The sequence below is a fragment of the Chelonoidis abingdonii genome, chromosome 2, assembly GCF_003597395.2.
Source record: "Chelonoidis abingdonii isolate Lonesome George chromosome 2, CheloAbing_2.0, whole genome shotgun sequence".
Classification (NCBI taxonomy): domain Eukaryota; kingdom Metazoa; phylum Chordata; order Testudines; family Testudinidae; genus Chelonoidis; species Chelonoidis abingdonii.
In genome coordinates, this window is record NC_133770.1 from 86,944,108 (window position 1) to 86,967,564 (window position 23,457).

General features: G+C 43.0%; 1 protein-coding gene across 1 annotated transcript in view; it reads right to left on the reverse strand.

Moving 5' to 3' along the window:
- ULK4 (unc-51 like kinase 4) overlaps nt 1-23,457 on the reverse strand; it is a 467,406-nt gene that overhangs the window by 429,483 nt on the left and 14,466 nt on the right. The window contains exons 6-12 of the mRNA XM_075062527.1: nt 20,005-20,106; nt 19,147-19,230; nt 10,140-10,215; nt 9,567-9,662; nt 8,952-9,070; nt 8,724-8,793; nt 4,571-4,670 (exon numbers count right to left, since the gene is read on the reverse strand). Coding sequence (XP_074918628.1) covers nt 4,571-4,670; nt 8,724-8,793; nt 8,952-9,070; nt 9,567-9,662; nt 10,140-10,215; nt 19,147-19,230; nt 20,005-20,106 — 647 coding nt within the window. The remainder of the gene's footprint in view (nt 1-4,570; nt 4,671-8,723; nt 8,794-8,951; nt 9,071-9,566; nt 9,663-10,139; nt 10,216-19,146; nt 19,231-20,004; nt 20,107-23,457) is intronic.

The following is a 23,457-nucleotide window of genomic DNA, read 5'->3' on the forward strand; positions in this document are numbered from 1 at the left end:
TCTCTGCCACCCATTGGAATTCTGGGTTGAGATCCCAATGCCTGATGGTGCAAAAAACAGTGTTGTGGGTGATTCTGGGTACATGTCGTCAGGCCCCCTTCATCTCCCTCCGTGAAAGCAACAGCAGACAATTGTTTCGCGCCTTTTTTCCTGGGCTACCTGTGCAGACACCATACCATGGCAAGCATGGAGCCTGCTCAGCTGACCATCACCGTAAGTCTCCTGGATGCTGGCAGATGTGGCACTGCATTGGTACACAGAGGCAGCTCATTGCCTTTTGGCAGCAGATGGTGCATTACGACTGGTAGCCATCGTTGTCGTATTCCTGGGTGCTCTTTTAGCCGACCTCGGTGAGGTCAGTCGGGGCGCCTGGGCAAACAGAGGGATGATTCAGTCACATTATTCCAATCTTCTGCCGAGCACCCAGGAGATGATGATGGCTAGCAGTCGAACTGCACTGTCTGCTGCTAGCCTAAAGATGTGAAAGATAGATGGAGTGGATCAAAACAAGAAATAGACCCGATTTGTTTTGTATTCATTTGCTTCCTTCCTCCCTCCCTCCATGAAATCAACGGCCTGCTAAACCCAGGGGGTTGAGTTCAGTCCTTGAGGGGGCCATTCTCTGTGACAGTTGCTTGTGTTTCCCTTTGATGCAAAGCCACTCCCTTTGTGGACTTTAATTCCCTGTAAGCCATGTCATCAGTCACCCCTCCCTCTGTCAGAGCAGACAATCATTTCATGCCTTTTTTCAACCCAGACGCCATAGCACTGGGATCATGGAGCCCGCTCAGATCACAGCAGCAATTATGAGCACTGTAAACACCACGTGCATTATCCTGGAGTATATGCGGAACCAGAACCTGCCAAAGCAACCAGGTGAGGAGGCGACGGCAACGCAGTGACGAGAACATAGACATGTACACAGACTTCTCAGAAAGTACAGGCCCCGGCAATGTGCACATCATGGTGTTAATGGGGAAGGTTCACGCCGTGGAACACCGATTCTGGGCCCGGGAAACAAGCACAGACTGGTGGGACCGCATAGTGTTGTGAGTCTGGGACGATTCCCAGTGGCTGCGAAAACTTTCGCATGCATAAGAGCACTTTCATGGAACTTTGTGACTTGCTTTCCCCTGCCCTGAAGCACAAGAATACCAACATGAGAGCAGCCCTGTGGAACCTTGCAATGCCAGACAACTACTGATCAGTCAGGCATCAATTTGGAGTGGGCAAATCTACTGTGGGGGCTGCAGTGATCTAAGTAGCCCATGCAATAAGAGATATGCTGATATCAAGGGTAGTGACTCTGGGAAATGTGCAGGTCATACTGGATGGCTTTGCAGAAATGGGATTCTCAACTGTGGTGGGGCAAAAGACAGAACCCATATCCCTATCTTGGCACTGGACCATCAAGCCAGCAAGTACATAAATCAAAAGGGGTACTTTTCAGTGTGTTTAAATCTTTGAAGGATTAGAGTCCAAGATTTCAATAGTATTGGCCTTTTTAAAAGGAAAAGAAAGTTGAGAACTTACAATCAACAGTTATATAAATGATTAAATTAATATCATTGTCTCTAAAATCATATTTAAATTAAATCCTTTTATTTTATCACTTAGTTTTATTCAAACTGCATTTATGACATTTATGAGAAAATGGGAGCTATTATTCTCTCCCTAAAGTAGGTTTACTCAATACACTAGTAATTACCACCAACTATCAGCTGTGTTTTATGATCTGTAATTAAAACATTAACATATTCCTTTTGAGCAGCAGAGGTTGATAGATAAAAAATACATTATTTCAGACATAGCTATGTGTTTGTTTTAAAAAACAAAACTATTCACGGAAAAAAACACGTTAAAACTGCCACTTTAAATTTAAAAAAATATAGTCAGAAAATATAAGTATCAAGAAAATAACAGCTTTAAAATCCTAACTTTTAAAAGTCAGACAAAATTATGAAGATGAGTAGTCTTACAATTTATATATTTTGTAAGAAATATTTACATGTGAAAATTAACATTAGACATTTGAATAATAACCTTAAGAGTAACTTTTAGTTATTTTTTCCCTATGCAATGGAGTTACTCACTACTGTGTTTAATAACTATTGTATGTTATACAAAGTGACTAATATAAAGGTAACACATTATACTTGTATTATAATGTATTTTAGAAATTGTACATAGCTTAATATAAGGTATATCAATTGTATATCAGTAATAGATACAAAAAGAGATCTTTCTGCAATATCAATAGTACATCATTAATGAAAATCTTAGTATTCTGAAATTGAAAGAAGTGTGTGCAATACACCTTAAAGACGGAGCAGCGAGTTTTTTGGGCCCCGCAGTGCCCGGGTTCCAGCAATATTCAGGGTCTGGGGGGGGGCGGGCTCCACTAATGTTTGGGGCTGGGACTCTCCCCGTCCCACCTACCGCCCCGACGCACCTCTCCCAAGTGTCCCACATCCAGAAGCGGCTCTTTGTTTTTTGCTGCCCCAAGCATGGCAGCCAAGGCTGCCTTTGGTGGCACGCATGCAGGCGTTCCGCTGCTCACACAGCCTCGGCGGCATTTCTGTGGGTGATGTGCTGGTCCCGCGCCTTCGGTGTACCCGCTGCCAAATTACCACCAAATTCATGGGACCAGCGGATGCAGGTATGGCCACCACTGAAGGCTGCCTGACTGCCGCCCTCTGTGGCTTGCCGCCCCAGGCACGCCCTTACTGAGCTAGTGCCTGGAACCACCCCTGCCCCCACTTGCTGTCCCCGCACACCTGCCTCTCTCCTGCAGCCCCGCTCTGCTGACTTCTGGCATCAACTGCGGCCACAGGGTCCTAGTGCCCCCCATCCAATAGTGGCAGGGCAGGCTGGCCTTACCATGCCCTTCTGCCTTGGACACTTCTCTTTTCCGGCAGGACCCTCCACCAGCACAGGACCGCCCCTAGCCTGCAGTCACTACTACTGCTCTACGCTGGGCAACGGGAAGCCCCATCCCTCACCCCCAGTGAGGCTACTGTGAGGGGCAAGCAGCAGGGGAGAAGGCACCATGTGATGGCAAACCCCCCACCCTGGCACCCACCACAGGGGAGTGAGGGGGCTTCCTGGACTTGAGAGGGGCCCTAGGAGCTAGTGCAGTGACAATGGTGTGGGGTGAGTGTGCTGCTGGGGGGGCCTCTCCCCCAGAGCTCGCTGTCAGCACGGAGAGGTCTGAGGGGAGTCCTCCTCTCAGGCCCAGGCCCAGGCCCAGGCCCAGGGCAGCCTTCCTACACTCCACACTCATTCCCAGCCCTGCCCCACCCCAGAGCCCTCACCCCCCTTCACCCCTATCCTCTGCCATAGTCTTGAGCCCCTACCACACCCCAAACCCCTCATCCCCAGCCCGAGCTCTCATTCCCCTGCACCCTAACCCTCTGCCCCCTCCTGCATCATGAACCCCTCATCTCCAGCCCACAGCCCTCACCCCAATCCTCTGCCCTATCCCTGCGCCCCTTCCCACAGCCCAAATCGCTTATCCCAAGCCCCATCCCTCATCTCTTTCCTCTGCACCCCTTCCCAGAGCCTGCACCCCCTCCTTCCACACCCCCTCACATCCCCAAACTCTCCCCCAGAGTCTGCACCTCTCACTCCCTCCTGCACCCCCAGAGCCTGCATCCAGCATCAAACTCCATCCCAGAGCCTATACCCTAGACCCTCTCCCCCACCCAAACTCCATCCCAGAGCCCAACCTCTCACCCCTTCTGCACCCAAACTCCCTCCCAGAGTCTGCACCCCATCCCCTGCCCCAGCCCAGGGCCTGAGCCCCAGACCTCCTCCCCCAACCCAAACTCCCTCCCAGAGCCTTAGGCATGTGGGGGGTGGGTTCGGGGCACCACCAAAATTTCTATAAATTTGCCACTCTTGCTTAAAGATACAGCTTATATAGTCTGGTGCAACTGAATTTAGTTACTGTAGTAGATACATTAGTCCTCTTTCCGCTGAACACGTGTTACATCATCTTTCTATAACTCAGAACTTGAAATATTACATTTCTTGAGAGCTGCCTGTCTCTTACAGGTCAGAGTTAACACTGTTCTTGAAATATCTACTGTTAGTTTTCACACATGCACGATTTTTTTAGTTAATTTATCAGCTGTAACAATATTGAAACTTTCTTTATATTACCTTATCTTTTCTATATATATTTTCACAATGTTGGATTTTTTTTTTTTAACTATAACATTCCCGGTTATAATGTTTTCTGATGTTTGTGTAACATACTACAGTAACCTTATTACCCTTTTTATTTAATTAATTTATGTCTTCATCTGGCAATCTCTTATTTCTCTTAATTAAGGGGCAAGAGACGCTGAGCTCCCAAAGTTTGGGCTAGTGCAGGGGCAAATTTGGCCCCTGGTGTAATTAACAGCAGCCCTGAGAATTGATCTTAAAATTCTGCAAATATGTAGGTTTGGGGATTTTTTGTTTTTAATTTCAAGGGGGAATGGAGTGCAAGTTGGCATTATAATGGAATCCAGGTTGCAATATTAACTATGGAAATATTGCTCTCTCACAATAATATACTTCTCACCTTTGTCAAGCATAAAGTTCTTTGTTCTGAATTCTGAGTTAAGGCAGCAGTAGCACTATTCATTTCTACTGCAGTGCTAGTCCTCGGAGTGGGACGAGAGCTGAAAGACATTTTACAAAAATAAAGGAAGAGTGCTGATTAGCTTTCATGTATTACAAGACTATTCTGGATTATGAAACCTCCACATAACCTCGACCTCCCAAACATGACTGGAATGTTGGTGTGAATGGGTATAGCTTGCTCTGGAAGGACAGACAAGGGAAAAAGGGAAGAGGTGTTGCCTTATACATTAAAAATGTACACACTTGGACTGAGGTAGAGATGGACATAGGAGACGGACGTGTTGAGAGTCTCTGGGTTAAGCTAAAAAGGGTAAAAAAACAAGGGTGATGTCATGCTAGGAGTCTACTACAGGCCACCTTACCAGGTGAAAGAGGCTTTTTTTAAGCCATTAACAAAATCATCCAAAGCCCAAGGTTTGGTGGTGATGGGGGACTTCAACTATTCAGATATATGTTGGGAAAATAACACAGCGGGGCACAGACCATCTAATAAGTTCTTAGACTGCATTGCTGACAACTTTCTATTTTAGAAGGTTGAAAAAGCTACTGGGGGGAAGCTGTTCTAGACTTGATTTTAACAAATAGGGAGGAACTCGTTGAGAATTTGAGAGTAGAAGGCAGCTTGGGTGAAAGTGATCATGAAATCATAGAGTTCACAATTCTAAGGAAGGGTAGAATGGAGTACAGCAAAATAGAGACAATGCATTTCAGGAAGGTGGATTTTGGTAAGCTCAGAGAGCTGATAGGTAAGGTCCTATGGTCCAATTGAGGGGAAAAATAACTGAGGAGAGTTAATAGTATTCCTTTGAAAAACGGCCAAGAGCCCAAAAGCAAGCTATTCCACTAGGTAGGAAAGATAGAAAATGTGGCACAAGACCACCTTGGCTTAACCATGAGATCTTGCATGATCTAAAAAATAAAAAAAAATAAAAAAGAGTCATATAAAAAATGGAAACTAGGACAAAATTACAAACGATGAATATAGGCAAACACAGGAATGCAGGATCAAGATTAGAAAGGCAAAGGCACAAAATGAGCTCAAACTAGCTAGAGAAATAAAGGGGAACAAGACAACTTTTTATCAATACATTAGAAGCAAGAGGAAGACCAAGGACAGGGTAGGCCCACTGCTTAGTGAAGAGGGAGAAACAGTAACAGGAAACTTGGAAATGGCAGAGATGCTTAATGACTTCTTTGTTTCGGTCTTCAATGAGAAGTCTGAAGGAATGCCTAACATAGTGAATGCTAATGGAGGGGGGTAGGTTTAGAAGATAAAATAAAAAAGAACAAGTTAAAAATCACTTAGAAAAGTTAGATGCCTGCAAGTCACCAGGGCCTGATGAAATGCATCCTAGAATACTCAAGGAGTTAATAGAGGAGGTATCTGAGCCTCTAGCTATCATCTTTGGAAAATCATGGGAGACAGGAAAGATTCCAGAAGACTGGAAAAGGGCAAATAGTGCTCATCTACAAAAAAGAAGACAAAAACAACCCAGGAAACTAGAGACCACTTGATTTAACTTCTGTGCCAGTGAAGATAATGGAGCAAGTAATTAAGGAAATCATCTGCAAACATTTGGAAGGTGGTAAGGTGATAGGGAATAGTCAGCATGGATTTGTAAAGAACAAATTATGTCGAACAAATCTGATAGCTTTCTTTGATAGGATAACGAGTCTTGAGGATAAGGAAGAAGCGGTGGATGTGGTATACCTAGACTTTAGTAGGCCATTTGATACAGTCTCGCATGATATTCTTAACAATAAGCTAGGCAAATACAATTTAGATGGGGCTACTATAAGGTGGGTGTATAACTGGCTAGATAACCGTACTCAGAGAGTAGTTATTAATGGTTCCCAATTCTGCTGGAAAGGTGTAACAAGTGGGGTTCCGCAGGGGTCTGGTTTGGGACTGGCTCTGTTCAATATCTTCATCAACGACTTAGACATTGGCATAGAAACTACACAGATTATTAAGTTTGCAGATGATACCAGACTGGAAGGGACTGCAATTGCTTTGGAGGACAGGGTCATCATTCAAAATGACCGGGACAAATTGGAGAAATGGTCTGAGGTAAACAGGATGAAGTATAACAAAGACAAATGCAAAGTGCTCCACTTAGGAAGGAACAATCAGTTTCACACATACAGAATGGGAAGAGACTGTCTAGGAATGAGTACAGCAGAAAGGGATCTTAGGGTTATAGTGGACCACAAGCTAAATGAGTCAACAGTATGATGCTGTTGCAAAAAACGCAAACATGATTCTGGGATGCATTAACAGGTATGTTGTGAGCAAGGCACAAAAAGTCATTCTTCTGCTCTACTCTGCATTGGTTAGGCCTCGGCTGGAGTATTGTGTCCAGTTCTGGGCACCACATTTCAAGAAAGAAGTGGAGAAATTGGAGAGGGTCCAGAGAAGAGCAACAAGATGATTAAAGGTCTTGAGAACATGACCTACGAAGGAAGGCTGAAAGAATTGGGTTTGTTTAGTTTGGAAAAAAGAGAAGACAGAGGGGACATGATAGCAGTTTTCAGGTATCTAAAAGGGTGTCAAAAGGAGGAGGGAGAAAACTTTTTCACCTTAGCCTCTAAGGTCAGAACAAGAAGTAATGGTCTTAAACGGCAGCAAGGGAGGTTTAGGTTGGAGATTAGGAAAAAGTTCTTAACTGTCAGGGTGGTTAAACATTGGAATAAACTGCCTAGGGAGGCTGCGGAATCTCCATCTCTGGAGATATTTAAGAGCAGGTTAGAAAAATGTCTATCCAGGGTGGTCTAGACAGCATTTGGTCCTGCCATGAGGGCAGGGGACTGAAGTGCATGACCTCTCAAGGTCCCTTCCAGTCCTAGAACCTATGAATCATAATTCCCATTCGTGAGGGGAAAGTGTCAAGGCTGACAGGGACAATATTTGTTCCATCAATCCAATGTATACTTCCTGTTTTTAAATCTCCCATAATAGCTTGGTTTTTATCCTCACCATCAACCCTCCAAACCAAAGGATGTAGTCATATTAAAATCCCATCTCCTAAATGTGATGAGTCACCACACAATATCTCAAGGGGGTTAACTTGCTGGATTGCAATTCACTTTATACTGTTCTTCCATTCTCACTGCTGGCTGTTTAGAGCTGAGAAGTACTGAAACTGACAAGTATTCTGATAATTTTTGTATTCATTCTTTTCATTTTCAAAATACTGCTTGTTCATAAAATTTTTTACAGAGTCACCAGGAAGATTAGGAGGACACACAAGGGGAGACCAGGGTGTTGTGATAAAAACAAATTCACTGCTGAACTCATTATTGGTAGATTAACCTAGCTAGGTGTTTGGATTTTTACCCCAGTGTAATCCTTGCTTTGGACAGATCTTTCTGCTAGATTAGTGAATGGTGAGGGAGGCTGTTTCTGAAACAATCAAGTTTCTGCTTCATGTGGACAGAAACTAAGCCTCTTACATGAAAAATGCATCTCTCCTGCCTTGGGGCAAATGAAAACACACACACACACACACACACACACACACACACACACAATAGGGCCCCACTAACTAAAACTTATCATTTCAGTTTTTATTTAATGACTCCTGTGGCACATTGCACAAATAGCACACATAGCGACTGAGCCTGTGCAGCACAACTGACAGGTCTTTGCAGGCACTATATGTTGGCCTGGCTGAAACTGCAAGCTTAAAACACTCCACCCTATTAAGAAGCAATTAAAAATTGCTTAAGTGGCAAAGAGCATTTGTGCATACATAAAGCAACAAAAGAATACAACTAATGAACAACGGATAAACCTCAATTTTTCTAATCCTGTTTAGCCAAATAGCCCAGAGACTACAAGATATTGCTATGAAAAACAGTAAAATAAAGCAATATTTAAATTGTGGGCTACATCTCCTCTTGAGGGTTTCTTTATACTAACTACCTAAACACAATTTTCCATACAGAATCATGAGACACTCTGCTTGTGTACAAATACTGCATTCTAACCTGCACTCTTTTAATTAAAAAAATAACACATTTAAGAAGATACTACATACATTCTCTCTTTTATAGCTTGTTTTTTTAAATTGGTCTTTAGTTCTTCATACCTCAGAAGAAATATGGACTCATTTGATTCACCATCAGGTGCACTTTTAGGCCGCAACTCAGATGGATGTTCTGTTAAAAGCAAAATGAAAACATGTAAGTCATATTTATTTAAAGATTAAAAGGAATAAAATGTATGGAACAGGCATACTGTTGGGATTACAAGGCTGATCGGATTTACAGAACACGCTCATCTGAAATGAGACAATATTAGCAATACATAATCTTACCTAGTTTGAAAGATTTAAGCTGCTTATTATCTGTTCGTGAGGATGACATGTCATTCGAAGTTTTATGGGTATCCAATGGGTCCTTGGTATCTCTAGATACAAACAACTCTGTGGTTTCACTGTTTAATAAGAGATGCTAGTTAGATACTAAGTATCAGAGGGGTAGCTGTGTTAGTCTGGATCTGTAAAAGCAGCAAAGAACAAAGAATCCTGTGCCGCCTTATAGACTAACAGACGTATTGGAGCATGAGTTTTCGTGGGTGAATACCCACTTCGTCAGATGCATGAAAGCTCATGCTCCAAAACGTCTGTTAGTCTATAAGGCGGCACAGGATTCTTTGCTGCTAGTTAGATACTATTTACTTAACACACTTCAAAAAAATCAATGTTTTTATATTTGCACTAGTGTTCACAACAGTGATAGATAAGTTTCAAGAGACAAGATTCAAGATACGTTTGTGCTATAAAAGTATAACAATTTTTAAACATTTTTATAAATTAAAATATAAAAACAAATGACGACCAGAAAACAGTTTTTTGTTGTTTTTTTTAATAGTAAAAAGGATATTTGTCTACTTATATTATAAAATGTTATTTTCACTGTACATATTGTACCTTGAGCTTATGTCCTGGCTATTTGCGGAATCATCATCATATCTGCTGAAAGCATCTTTCCAGAATGGATGCTGTAACACGTCTGTCCAGTTCAATCTTTGTAATACAACAGAATAAAGATACTGAAACAGCACTACAGTATAGTACCATGATTTAATATTCTATGAGTTTCTCAGCAACTGACAAACCTGTTATTATGTAACAATAATCATACCATTTATAAGTCACAAGCCCAGTAAAATAGATATTTTAACTGCTTTCTTCTCCCACTTGCAAAATAAGTTTGGACTGATTTTAAATTTTACAAGATTCTAAAATTGCCATCAGTACCATTATCCTGATGTTTATTTGTTTAGTACTGATTATTAGAGTAATTTAATCAAAACGCTCAGCACAAATCTTTGTACAAGAACAATATTAATTAACTGCAACATATTCAAAAAACAGACAGTTACATCTTCTTGCAGATGTAATCTGCAAAATGTCATAAATTCAGTATTGCAATAGTCATCGCTTTTCAGAAGAGGAGAAAACATAATATGTGATTAATTGTCCTGGATTAGACTACTTTACCTCTTTTGAGGATCCTTTTGAAGCAAACCATCCAGCAAACTAAGGAAGTGTGAAGACGGATTGGGAAGAGCAGAACCTGTAAACAGACAAACTTCAAATAATAGAATGAATTTTGCCTAAAACTAGAATGATTATATGAATAATAGAAGAAATATAGAGTGCATATATAGGTCCTGTTCCTGTTAGTCACTAAAGTCAATGGATATACGTGGGTACAGAGGTCTGTCTACTTGTATATGATAACACAACCACAACCTAAGACAGAAGCTTCCAGTAACTAAGCAGCAGTAATTTTAAAAGTTTCTAAAAGGAAATATTCACTGGGACAATTCTCATACAGTATAAAAGAAATGGTTACTCACCCTGTGCAGTAAATGTAGTTCCTCAAGATGTGTCCCTCTATGGGTACCCACCCTAGGTGCATTTGCACCCACTGTGCATTTGATTGGAAATTTCTCAAGGCAGTGTCCATTTAGCTCATGCATGTACACTAGTCAGTCTTGTGCCATTGTTATATAGCATGGCATGGGTGGACCACCCTCAGTTCCTTCTCTACAGCAAAGCCCTACAGCAGAGAACACCAAAGCACAGACGGAGGAGTGAGAGTGAAGGAGCATCCATAGAGGCCACATCTTGAAGAAATGCAGTTACTGCACAGAGTGAGAAACCACTTATTCTTCGAGTAGTGTCCCTATGGGTTCTCCACTTTAGGTGGTTATTGAGTAGCTCCCCCTTTAAGGAGGAGGCGACGGCTTCGGAGTCGAGTCCAGTACAGAAGAAAGTACTTCCAATATGGTGTTTGACTCTGCTGCAGAGTCACAAGTTATTGCACAGTTTTCAGCAAATGTATGCACAGAAGCCCAAGAAGCAGCTTTACATATTTCAGTAATGGACAGCTTTTTGACAAATGCCATAGAAGTGGAAATGAATTTCATACAGTGAGTTCGTATGTCCAAAGTTGTTTGAATATTATGCGATTTGTAGCAATTAATTCAGTCAGATATCCACTTGGAAAGTCTTTGATTAGAGATTGCAGATCCTTTGATCTATCTGCAAGTGAGACAAACAATTTTGGGTCTTTCTGATGGGTTTAGAGTTCTATCCTGACAGAACGCCAGGGCTTTCCTGACATCAAGGGTGTGCAACAATGCCTCTTGTTTATCTAGGTGACGTTTAGGGTGGAAGACTGGCAGGTGAATGGGTTGATTAATATGGAATTAAGAGGTAACTGTTACCCACAGTTTTCAGAACCCAAAGCAGTGGTAATTTAACTGTTTCTCTCCAGGTCATGTCAGGAATAAATCATTGGGGACACAGTTCCTTCCTCGGTCTGATAAATGCTTGATAAAAACAAGAGTGCCTTTACATAAAACTACTTTTTTTATTAGGTCTCAAGCACACACACACGGTAGGTTCAGAACACCCCAAACATTTATATAGACCGAGATGGGTTCGAGTGATTAGCAACCAGGCTTCTGGGGGCCTTCCTTCTGTCCAGTTGCTGGGAAGTTTAGGTATCAGCTCCTTGCCTAAAGAAAAGCTTGCTCAGACTGCTCCGAAGCATGCTCTCTCATTAACTCTATAGATTTTCTCCGGACAAAGCACATAACTCATAATAGCCTCTAATAGGCTATTTCCTTCGCAACAGCCAATAATAATTCATTATTATCCTTATCAAAGCAGCTTCAGAAATAATAAATAATAAAAGTAATAATCTTACAAACAGACAACCAGAATCAAGGTCAGTTTTCCACTCCCCACCCCCTGCCTCCCTCTCCCACCATGATTCTGTCCTTTTCACTTTATCTATCCCAGTCAGTAAAACTGCAGCTTACAGCTCTTTTTGTCTGCCTAAGCAAGGCCAGATTTTTCTCCTGACTCTATGGTGTCCTCGATTCTAACTGCCATGGGAGGTGCGGGGAGGAGAGAAGCGATGCTAAGTGCACAAGATGATGGCAGATTATATCAAATCCAGTTCTCTCACAACAATGTTAGGTAGAAATTTGACCTTATCCTTAAAAAATACTGTGAAAGGAGGGCATGCCATAATGGCTCTAATTTCCTCAACTTGTCATTGCTGACATGATGGCCATCAAGAATGCCATTTTCACTGAAAAATGGAGAAGCAAGCAGGCAGCCATCAGTTTAAATGGTGGCCTCGTAAGGCATTTAAGAACCAGACTGAGTCCCCAAACCAGAGTATGATGCTTGACTGACAGAAAGATTTCCGAGCCCCCCTAGGAACCTCACTGTCATTGGGTGAGCAAAACAGGAAGGAATAAAGGGTGGGAATAACGCTCTGCTGGAGAATATAAAGCCATGATGGCTGCCAGGTGGATAGTAATGAAGCTCAGCGACAGCCCTAAACTTTTTAGAGCTAGGACACAGATCAGTATATCTGGCAGCAATGAGGTTGTCAGTGGAATACATTTGAGGTCGCACCAACAGACAAGTCTTGTCCATTTTTAAGAGTATGGGTAGTAGATCATTTTCTGCTGTGTAATACTATTATTCTTACCTCCTCAGAGCAGGTTGTCTCTAATCCTGTGAATCATCAATCAACCATGCTTTGAGATTAAGAACTTCGAGGTTGGGATGTAGGATCTTTCTGCCTTCCTGGAAGAGGAGATGAAGATTGGCCTCAGAGTGATCAGTGAGCAAACGACCAGCTGTATTATGTAAGGAAACCATGTGTGTCAGGGCCAGCTTGGAAATATTAGGATAACTCTGGCTTTATCTTTTTATTTTCAGTAGAACTTTGGCTATTAGAGGAGTCAGTGGGAACGCACTGAGGTGATCAGACAACTAATGAAGGTGAAAGGCAACCCTCAGGGATCGGTGAACCAGCCTGCCTCTGGAGCAAAACTGGGCACATTTCTGGTTTATCACTGTGGCAAACAAGTCTATCTGGGGGATGCTGAAATTATTTCCCTCTTGTAATATTGGAAGAAGTGCCTGCTAAATGTATCTGTGATCACATCCTGAACCCCTGGAAGACAACGACCTGCTTGCGTATACACAAGTTACAAAGCTTGACAGCCTCTGCACAGAGGGAGGAGGATCTTGATCCTCCCTGCCAGTTGATATAAAACAAAGGTTTGGGGGCTGTGCTGGATTGTCTTGCTATGTCAGAAAGGGCCACAAATCTGTGTAGTGCTTTGGCTCTTGCTGTTACTAAATGGAGATGAGCTCCCATGAATTCCAAGTTTTGTACATGGCTCAGAGTGAATTTTTGAATGTTCAATTGTAGGCCCAATTTGAGGAAGAGATCTATGGCTTCAAAAGTTACCCATGAAGTGACCCTTCAGCAGCCAATCATCCAGATAACAGGCCACTGAAATACCTTGCCTGCAGAGCCGAACCACTACTACTGACATGACCTTCAAAAAGACCCTCAGGGCAGATGACAGGTCAAAAAGGAGCATCCTGTTCTGAAAGTTGTCCTGGCCAATAGTAAAATATAGGAATAATTTGTGAGATGGGTGGATCGCAATGTGGAAATATGCATCTAGAAAGTCAGGGGCTGAGAACCAATTCCTTTGATCTAGTGACAGAATTATCACCTGCAAATGTCACCATTTTGAATTTTGGTGCTTTCATGTAAGTGTTGAGTAGCCTCAAATCTAGAATGGGTCTCTAACTGCCATTCTTTTTTTGGTACCAGGAAGTACCTTAAATAAAATCCCTTTCCTCTATGCTGCATGAGAACTGGTTCTATAGTAACCAAGTACAGAAGAGAGTCCATTTCTTCATGAAGCAAGCTCTCATGAGAGGAGTCCCTAAAGAGGCATTGGGCAGGGCAGTTGGTTGGTGGAAGGGTCGTAAAATGGATGGCGTACTCCGGGGAGATTATCTCCACAAACAAGTGGGTTTTGGAGGTCGACTCTGAAGCCTGCCTGAAGTGGTAAAAGGTGGTCACTGAAGGGAGGAAGACAGCTGAATTGGTGCAGCTGGTAAGGGTGAGGATGATCATTCAAGACCTCAACCTGCCCATCAAATTGCTACTTCGAGTTGGAAGGGTATGAGGTCAAAGGCTGAGAGGTGGATGGTTTCTGTCTTTGGAATTTTAGTCTCTTTTGATGTGGTTCACACAACCTCTAGGAGGCTGGGAATTGCACAGGATCTCTGAGCCATCTGTGTCTTGCTAAACTTTCTCTATACACTTGCCTATAAGAGAACACAAACTAACCCTGGAGTCCTTTAACGTGCTCAGAGATTCATCCATGCTATCTGAAAACAGTTTAGACTATGGGTCTCAAACACGCATGCGGCCTGCGAGGCTCTTGCATGTGGCCCTCCAAGCTCCCCTTGCCCACCCTGCCGCCCCTCTGCCTACCCGCGGGATTGCCCCCTGTGGTGCTGTGAGTCCTGCCCCACTCTCTGAAGCAACTGGCAGCACGCCCCTTTGGTCCAGGGGACAAGGGGGAAGGAGGCGGGAGGCAGAGGGCTCCTGCATTGCCTCCTTCTAGGCACTGCCTCCCGCAGCTCCCATTGGCTGGGAACAGGGAACCACAGCCAATGGGAGCTTCGTGGGAGGTACCCAGAGGAGCAGCAAGAGCAGCGCATGCACAGAACCCTGAGCCCCTCCTCCTCCCCCAGGGGCTGCAGGGACACAGTTCCAGCTGCTTCCTGGAACGGAGTAGCACGGGGCCGAGGCAGGCAGGTAGGCAGGGAGGGAGCCTGCCCTGGCCCCAATGTGCACCGTTGCCACCCCAGAGCCACTTTAGGTAAGCTGCGCCAGGCTGCAGCTTGCACCCTGAACCCCTCCTGCACCCCAACTCCCTGCCCTGAGCCCCCTGCCACATCCTGCGCCCCAACTCCCTGCCCTGAGCCCCGCTGCACCCTGCACCCTTTCTGCACCCCCTGGGGCAGTGCTGGGGTGGGGATTTCGGGGAAGGGATTGGAATGGGGCAGGAAAGGGGTGGGAAGAGGTGGGGTCTAATGGAAGGGGTGGAGTGGGGGCAGGGCCAGAGGCAGCAAGGGGTGTGTGTCAGTGATGTGGCCCTCGGTTCAATGCACTAGTCCTCATGTGGCCCTCGTGGTCATTTGAGTTTGAGACCTCTGGTTTAGACCCCCTGAAAGGGAAGTCTTCCACTGTATTCTGGACTTCTTTTGGAAATCTGGAGCCAGAAGTCCCTCTCAATTACCACCATAGAGATTGAACGGGTAGCAGTATCAGCAGCACCGAGTAAGGCTTGTAGTGAAGTTCTGGAAGGCAGCTGGCTGTCTGCAATAAATTGCCTGTAATTGCTCTCTACACTCTGCCGGTAAGCGGTCAACAAAAAAAAGAGTTCAGTTTGGTGTAATTTATGATATTTCACCATTAATGTCTAGTACTTGGCAATTCTAAATTGTAAGAGGCTGATAAGATTTTCTACCAAGTAGGTCTAAACGCTTCTGATCTTTGTCACAGGCATAGATTTAGTGTGGTGCTGCCTTCCTCATTTGTTAACTGCATTGACCACAAAGAGTTAGGAGAGTAATGAGAAAATAAAACCTCAGGTGTTTTGCTGGAAAGTAATATTTCTTATCTGCTTTCTTGCATGTAGGTGAAATAGATGAGGTGTGTCCAGAAGGGCCACATTGACAGGTAAGGCTACGCGGGCAAATGAGACTGTCTGAAAGATGTCAAGCACCTTATGATGCTTTAACCTCACGAGGGATCTGCAAGAAGTCAGCAATTTTCTTGACCAGATCCTGAAACTGCTTAAAATCATTCTCCAAGGATGGAAGATGAGGCATGACTCTTCATCTGGAGATGAAGAGGAGATGTTGGTCAGAAGAGATACCTCTTCATCAGTTCTATCTTCCTGCTCCTCACAGGTTTCTTCTTGAGGATCAGGTCTCCTAGTGAGGGCAGCAGATGAAGGCTGCGTATCTCTGAGCAATGAAGAATTGGGCACCTCAGCCTGGTCTCGGGAAAAACAAAAACTCCTGAGGTAACAAGCATGCTGTTGGCACCGAGTCTGTGGTTTGCACAGAGCTATTGTGAATCTTGTCTGATTCAAGGGAAATGCAGTAGGAACCCAACCAGGCTTCTTTGATAACTAGGAAGCAGAAGAAGAGCTATTCTTACCTCCTTGGTCTGCCGATGGTCCCAACGATCCCTCCACACCTGAGGCTTTGCCATCTTTCGGCTAACAATGCCCTTGGTACCTTAGGAACCAGCAGCTTCAAAGGTACCAGACTAGAGTGCAGAACATGCAGATCTGGTTGAAGACTCCAACAACCTCAGCTTTTTTGAGGTAGATTCCCTACCTGGTGAACTCAGGGCATGATCTTTGGAAGACTTATGAGAGGTCTTCCTCTTAGATGCCCTCGAGGAGCATGGTTTAGAAATAGTGGAGGCAGCAGACTTGCTTGGAGACTGGAGTACAGGAGGGGTCCTTTGGCCTGGGTCAGAAGATGGATGCAGCGAGCTCACTGTAATGAGGAGATGAAGTTTGATCTCCCTTTTTTTTTTCTGGCTCTAGATTTCAATTCAGACAGAAGATACACTTCTGGGAGTGTGCAATTCCCCGAGACAAACAATGCACTGGGAGTACCCATCACTTACCAGGATTCCCACGACAGACATTTGAAACTAAGAGAACCAGGTGTAACCTCCCAGTGAACAAGAATTACCTTATCTATATAATATGAGAATTTTTTTTAAACTAGGAAGCTAAAGCTACTACTACTTACTAACTACCGGTAATTACACTAATACTAAGACCTACTACACATGAAGCACTAGAATAAAAACTGGGACACAGCTGAAATAATCTCAACAGGGACAACTGCCAGAGCTCCATCTCAGGCTCAGGCAGTTGAGAAGCAACTGAGGGCGGTTTGCCTGTGCACTGCTATGTAGCAACTCACGGGACACGACAAACTAGCATGCATACACAGGCTGAATGCACATTGCTATGAAAAGTCTCCAATCAATAGCACAGGGGATGCAAGTGCGCACACAGGAATAACCCATTACTTATAGAACAACCCATTACTTATAGAACAAAAGACTTAACTGTATGATATATACAATTATTTTTTAATTAACCATGTCTTAAATGTAATTTAAAAAATAAATTAAAAAACACACTGAATGAATCCAAAGTCCTAAATATGACCTTTTTGCATTTTAAAGGATGCTTAAGAGAAAAAATTCTGCCCTCAAATGTACACAAAACTCTCTGAATCTAATGAAAATTGTGCACAGGTGCACAAGGGTAGAATTTCATCCTTCAAGGAATTTCTTCCCAAAATCTAGAGTTGATCGTATCTAATAATTGACCAGGTGTTTCAATTCCCTGTACCACAGAGGGATTTCATGTATTGAATTTAAAAAACACATTCAATATACAGGGTCATATTCTGAGCTCCTACGATTAACAGAAATCCCATTGAATCCAGTGGAAATTGTACACATAGATGAAGGGCAGGACAACCTGTAGTATATAAATTATTCAAAAGAAATTTGTTCTGAGAAAGACTACATCTAATTTTACAATTAATGTGTTTGTTTTATCAAACAAGTAAAATACCTAGAACACAAATTCTAAGTGACTCATGAGTACAGTTCCATATGCAATCTTCTAGCACCCTACGATGACAGGACAGTAACTGTACAAAATTTTGCTACTGCATGGAGTCACAAGGGCTCAGATAAGTCCGTTTTTATACTGTTGTGTGTGTTGTTTCAAAGTTTGTTCTTTACTGTGTAGTCTCTGGGTATAAGTGCCTTTAGGCTAAGGGAAATATTCAGTACTTACTGCTGCAGTAGACAAAATTCGGAGATTTTATTTGCAGTTCACATTTAATTAGGGCTGCCAATTTTGGTCGGCCATATTCCTGGAAGTTTCCTCTCATGACATAATCTTTAATTAAAGATTAATCTTGAATTCCTAGAGACTCCAAGACAATCTTAGAGGGTTAGCAACTCTACGTTTAATACACATACAGTGGACGGAAGAGGAATGTGTAGCAGGCAAGAGATCAAGCAGCTCCAAATCCACTTTAAATTGTCTGCACCATTCACCACTTTCCTAGGATCATTTTCATACCTCAGGTTAACAGGCACAACTCTCACCAATTTAGCTAGTCACTACAGAATACCACATTAGTATACTCAGTGCAAACTAAATGCAAACTAAACTTAGTGCAAACTAAATGAATGCTAAAAATCAGTGCAAATTACACTGCCTCGCCACTTGTACCCACCCACATCCATTTCCTGACCAAGTTATATCTGCTATGTTATTTAAATTACTATTTATGTCCACTGTTTCAACCTTGTATTTCTACTTTGAAACCACACTTCTTCACACGCATCAAAGGCATTTGAGAACAAGTCCATAGCAAGTTTTAGATATTTTACTAAACCATTTTTGCATCAGAGCAAAAAAATTCTGAATTTCTTCATTAACATGACAAAAAGCACAGCTTTGTCTTGCTTTGAGAACTCAATGTAGTCAATGTAATTTAACCCAATTTAAACACAAAATTCTGTTTGCTATGAAAAACAAGTATCAGAAATTTTAACTGAAAGAATTATTCTTCATTAAATTATAGCTATCTGAAAATAGTGGCTTATAAAGAAAGTGCCTCCTCAACTAACATGATAATATTGCAACATGATTCTATAATGTCAAGTTAGTAAAGTAATGGCATAATATGAAATGTAGCAACATATTTCCCTCTAGAGAATTGCTTTTACTCTTAATATTTAACTTTATATGAAGTATCCATTTGCCCAGTGGGCAATAATCCAAAAGAACAGAACAGTTAAACTCCAAAAAAGAGTCTAGCTCTAATATTCAGTTTTAGAGACAGAAATTTCTAACAAATTCTGCTAATAAAAGTTTAATTTAATGAAAAAAATACACTTCTGCAATTAAGAATTTTAAGCAGAATATACTTTGCAAACCAAAAATATTAGTTATCAGCATAAGAAACAACAAAAAACTGACTACTACATTCTAGGCACTCCTCTAGTTTGCCTCATTTAACTATAAGAAAACCTTACCTTTAGGTTTAGGTGGCAAAGGATTTTCATATAAAATCTGTTCAATTAATTCGGAAAAGCTTTCAGAGAAGAATGGAGGTCTTCCTAGAAGTATAAGAAGATTCACTTAATTCTATCAAACTTTGGTTAAACTGCAAAATAATTGTTACTAAATAATCTCATTCAAGAAGCAAGTGTCATCAATCTGAACTCAATTTAACAAATTAATGTCAGTTTAAATACAAATACCCTTGCTGGTGACAGCCAATGAGCAATGACGACTGCAGAACAAAACACGAGCAGGACAGCCATTAAGAATGCCCCTTCATGTCCTGTGTCCCAAAACAGGTCTCCATGGTAGCCCCAGATGCCAGCAGAGTGGATAATGAGGACAGCAAGACCACAGCTATGTTAATCCAATAGGCTAGGCTAGCATACTGTGTATGTTGCCACAGGAAGACTGGGCTACAACCCTGCAATCTGGTTTGAAGGAGATTTTATTTTCCCAGATACTCCCTTCCCACTCCCCTTGCCCTACTCTTCACTAAGCTAAAGTAGTGCAATTTTAATCAGTTAAAGTGAATTTTACCTTTAAAACAATAAATTAATGCATTTGGTAAACTGTTTTAATGCTTAAGAGCATAAAACCACTGAATGATAGAATGGGAGCTTAAACCTTTATTATAATTTAGCAAATTATAATTCTGAGCACTAGAGGCAGTTAAAACTATTTATTATAATTATACTATAACTCAGATCTTAGTAACATTACCTCAATTGATTATTTTACAAGGTTCCTAATAATTGGAAGTCTTTATATTGTACCAAAAACTCATTTTTCCAAATTATTACAAATGTCAAGATAGATAGAAACACAACCTGAAAACATTTCGTAAAGCAAACAGCCCAATGACCACAGATCACTAGCTATGGAGAAGTCATCTCCCTTTATTGCTTCTGGAGCGGTGTATACAGGAGATCCTACAAAACAAAACATAAGGCAACTTGGACGATCCATTCAGCATTTATACAATTCAGAATTTTAAAAAACACCACCGTGTCAATCCACCCACCTCACCTCTAGTGTATGCATTATCTCCATTTAAAGATAAATGCTGAAGCTCAGTTTCTCAAAGTACTTGCTCATTGGCACAGAGAATGTCAATGTCAGATTTGGGATAAAAACTCAGGAATTTGAATTATATAGCCCTGTGATCACAACCTTACTTCTCATTAGACAACTATCCTCACTTCACTCTGATATACCTTTTCAGTGGGATTGTGGAAACTATTTTGTTGTTTATATTCCTATTTCACTACCACTACACATAACCTGAGAAGAACATCTACTGTTTTGTGCTGTAATTTTCTAATGTATTAGAGAAAAGTCCAAGTCAAAGATGATGCCCAGATTAGGGGATGGAGTGATGGATAGAATCGTGGTATTGTCCACAGTGATTGAGAAAGGAAGTAGGGGAAGGCTTGAGCTAATGACTAAACATCTATGAGAAGATGTCAGAGACACAGGTTAAAATTTTAGTTTGGATATATGGAGACAAGAATGAAGAAGAGGCAGATCTGTGAGTCATCAGCATGGATACTGATAATTGAATTTGTGTTTACAGATGAGATTAGCAGAGAACAAGTTTAGAGGGAGAAGAGACAGGGACAAGGCATGAACCCTGTGGAGCCTCCACAGAAAACTGGCAGGGAATGAGGCTAATCCACTAAAGGGCACTCTGAAGAAGCAGTAAAAGAGGTTGGAGGAGAACCAGAAGAGAACTGAGTCATGGAAGCCAAGGGAGGTCAAAATTTCAAGAAGAGAGAATGGGTGATGGACTAAAAGGTAGCTGACAGGTCAAGGAGGACAGAGTACTGGTTCTGAGCTTTAGCTAGGAAGAAGTCACTAGAGACTTTGGCGAGAGTGGTTTCAGTGGACTGCAAGGAGCAGAAGCTTGAAGGGAGAGGGTTTAGGATGGAACTGAAGGAGAGGAACTCCAGACAACAATTGCAGACAGTATGTTCAATGAGCTAAGAGACAAATAGAGGGGAAGGGAGATGGGACAGTAGTTGTCTGGGTTAAAAAGAAGAGTAAGGAAGGAGACGAGAGAAGGCAGATCAGAAGATGGGATGGGGTCACTTAGCCAAGAGGATAGATTAGAGAACAGACAAGAAGCTTCTGCATCTGTGATGGAGAGAAGGAGGAGAGAGTTGTGGGAGGGATAGGAAGGTCACATTGTATTTTGTCAATTTTCTCTTGGAAGAAGTCAGTCTGTGCGGGGGCGGGAGGGGGAGAGAGAGAGAGAGAAGTGGAGACAAAAGGAGGGGATGATATATATAACAGACAATTTATAGTGGTTTGCCTTTGCGGTTTCTCCACCTTCCTTTGAAGCATCCAATACTGAATGCTGTCATGGACAGGATACCAAACTATATGGACCACTGGTCTGATTCAGTATAGCTATTCCTATGTTAAACTAGTATTAAAATAGGGTGGAAATAGGTCTACACTCTGCCCTACTGGACTCCCACTCTTTCAAACAATGCCACTTTTCATTAAGATGACCATCACCCACAGTAGCTTCAAATATACCAACTGTATTTAAAAGCTCTGTAAAGCACATTTGCACAAAGTGTATTCAAAAAAGGCTTCCTCTCTTCTGAGCGCAGTTTGCTGTACACAGACCAGGGGTGAAAGTAACTTACAGGATTTACCGGTAATGCCGGAGTCCTGAGGGGGCGTGGCCTCCACTGGAAGAGGTAGTGCCTCTCAAGATTTAAAGGCCCTGGGGCACCAGCTGTGGCTGGGAGCCCCAGGGCCTTTAAATCAACCTGGGGCTCCCAGCTGCAGAGGTGGTTGGGAGCCCCCCGGGGCTCCTGCCACCACGGAGCTCCGGACCCTTTAAATCCCCACCGCAGCTCCGGCTGCCGGAGCCACGGGTGAGATTCAAAGGGCTCTGGATTGACTGCAGCCAAGGCAGCCCAGAGTCCAGCCGCCGCATCCCAGAGCCCTTTAAATCCGGCTCCGTGCCCAGCCCGGCCACCGGAGCCGTGGGTGGGATTTAAGGGGCTCTGTGCTGGCTGCTGTGGGGGGGAGCCCAGAGCCCTTTAAATGCCCGCCGCAGAAGCCGGTGCGGTCCGGCACGTCGTACCAGCTTACTTTCACCTCTGACACAGACACAAAATATAATACATTTACTTAAACTTAGTATTAGTATCAAAAGTTTACAGGAATGGAGGTATTTCAGTGTTTGGGAAATTGGGAACACAGCCGTGAAAGACAAAATTGCAGTGTCAGTTTTCACAGACTGTACAAGAGAAGAGGAGGGAGAAGAATGCAATGACTTCTCTGTTGCAATGATTTTTTCTTAATACTCTGTGTTTTGTAAAATACACATCAACGCCTTTTGAGTAGAAGCCACAGAACTGAAGATTCACAGAAATGTTTATCCCTATTTAAAAAGGAGAGGACTATTTTATGCCATTTAGTTAGATATTGTGTCAGAGCGCCAACCTTGTCCCCATGGGTTCCGCAATTCCAGGCAGTTTATGCTAGCTTCAGAGGCTCACTGCACCCCTCCACATAGCCCTTTTCTCTCTAGGGCCAGGGATACAGTCTGCTGAGCCTTTTTCATCATAAACCAACAAGAAGGTTGGTGAGAGAACTCCCACAGCCTCTGTTGCTCCTACGGCCTCATACCAAAACAGTTAAGCCTCCTGGCCTGACAGAGGCCTGTCTTCCCCTCCCAGGAAGCGTTTCTGCAGTGGTGGGCTGGGGAGGAACCTGGGCCCATCCTCTTCTCCAAGTTCCAGCACAGGGACCCTAATGGTAGCAGCTGTTGGCAGCCAACCTTTCACTGCCAGAGTTGCTACACTTCCCCGGGCCACTTTCCCACAGCTCTCCTGCTTCTCCCCTCTTCACCCTTACCTTACGGCTCCCTTACCAATGACTTGAGAGTGTCTTCATTAACCAGCCCTTCAGCCACACTTCCTCTTCTCTGGCTCTCCTCTGCCTGACTGGAGTGAGCCCTTTTATAGTATCAGAGGGGCCTTAGAGTCAAGTGGTCACATTAGCTTAATGGTCTCACCTGACTCTTTGCAGGTTAATTGGAGTCAGGTGTTCTCATTAGCCTGGAGCAGCCCCTGCTCAGTCAGTCAGGGAACAGGAAACTATTCTGCTACTCTGCTGTCCCCAACTGGCCTGGGTCTATCACAATATGTATACCATGCAACTGAGGGTGAGATGAGTCCCGACAAACAGAAAAAATGCTGTTGAATTATTCATAGTGTTCACATGATGTCTGTTCCCACAACCCTTGCACTGGTGAAACT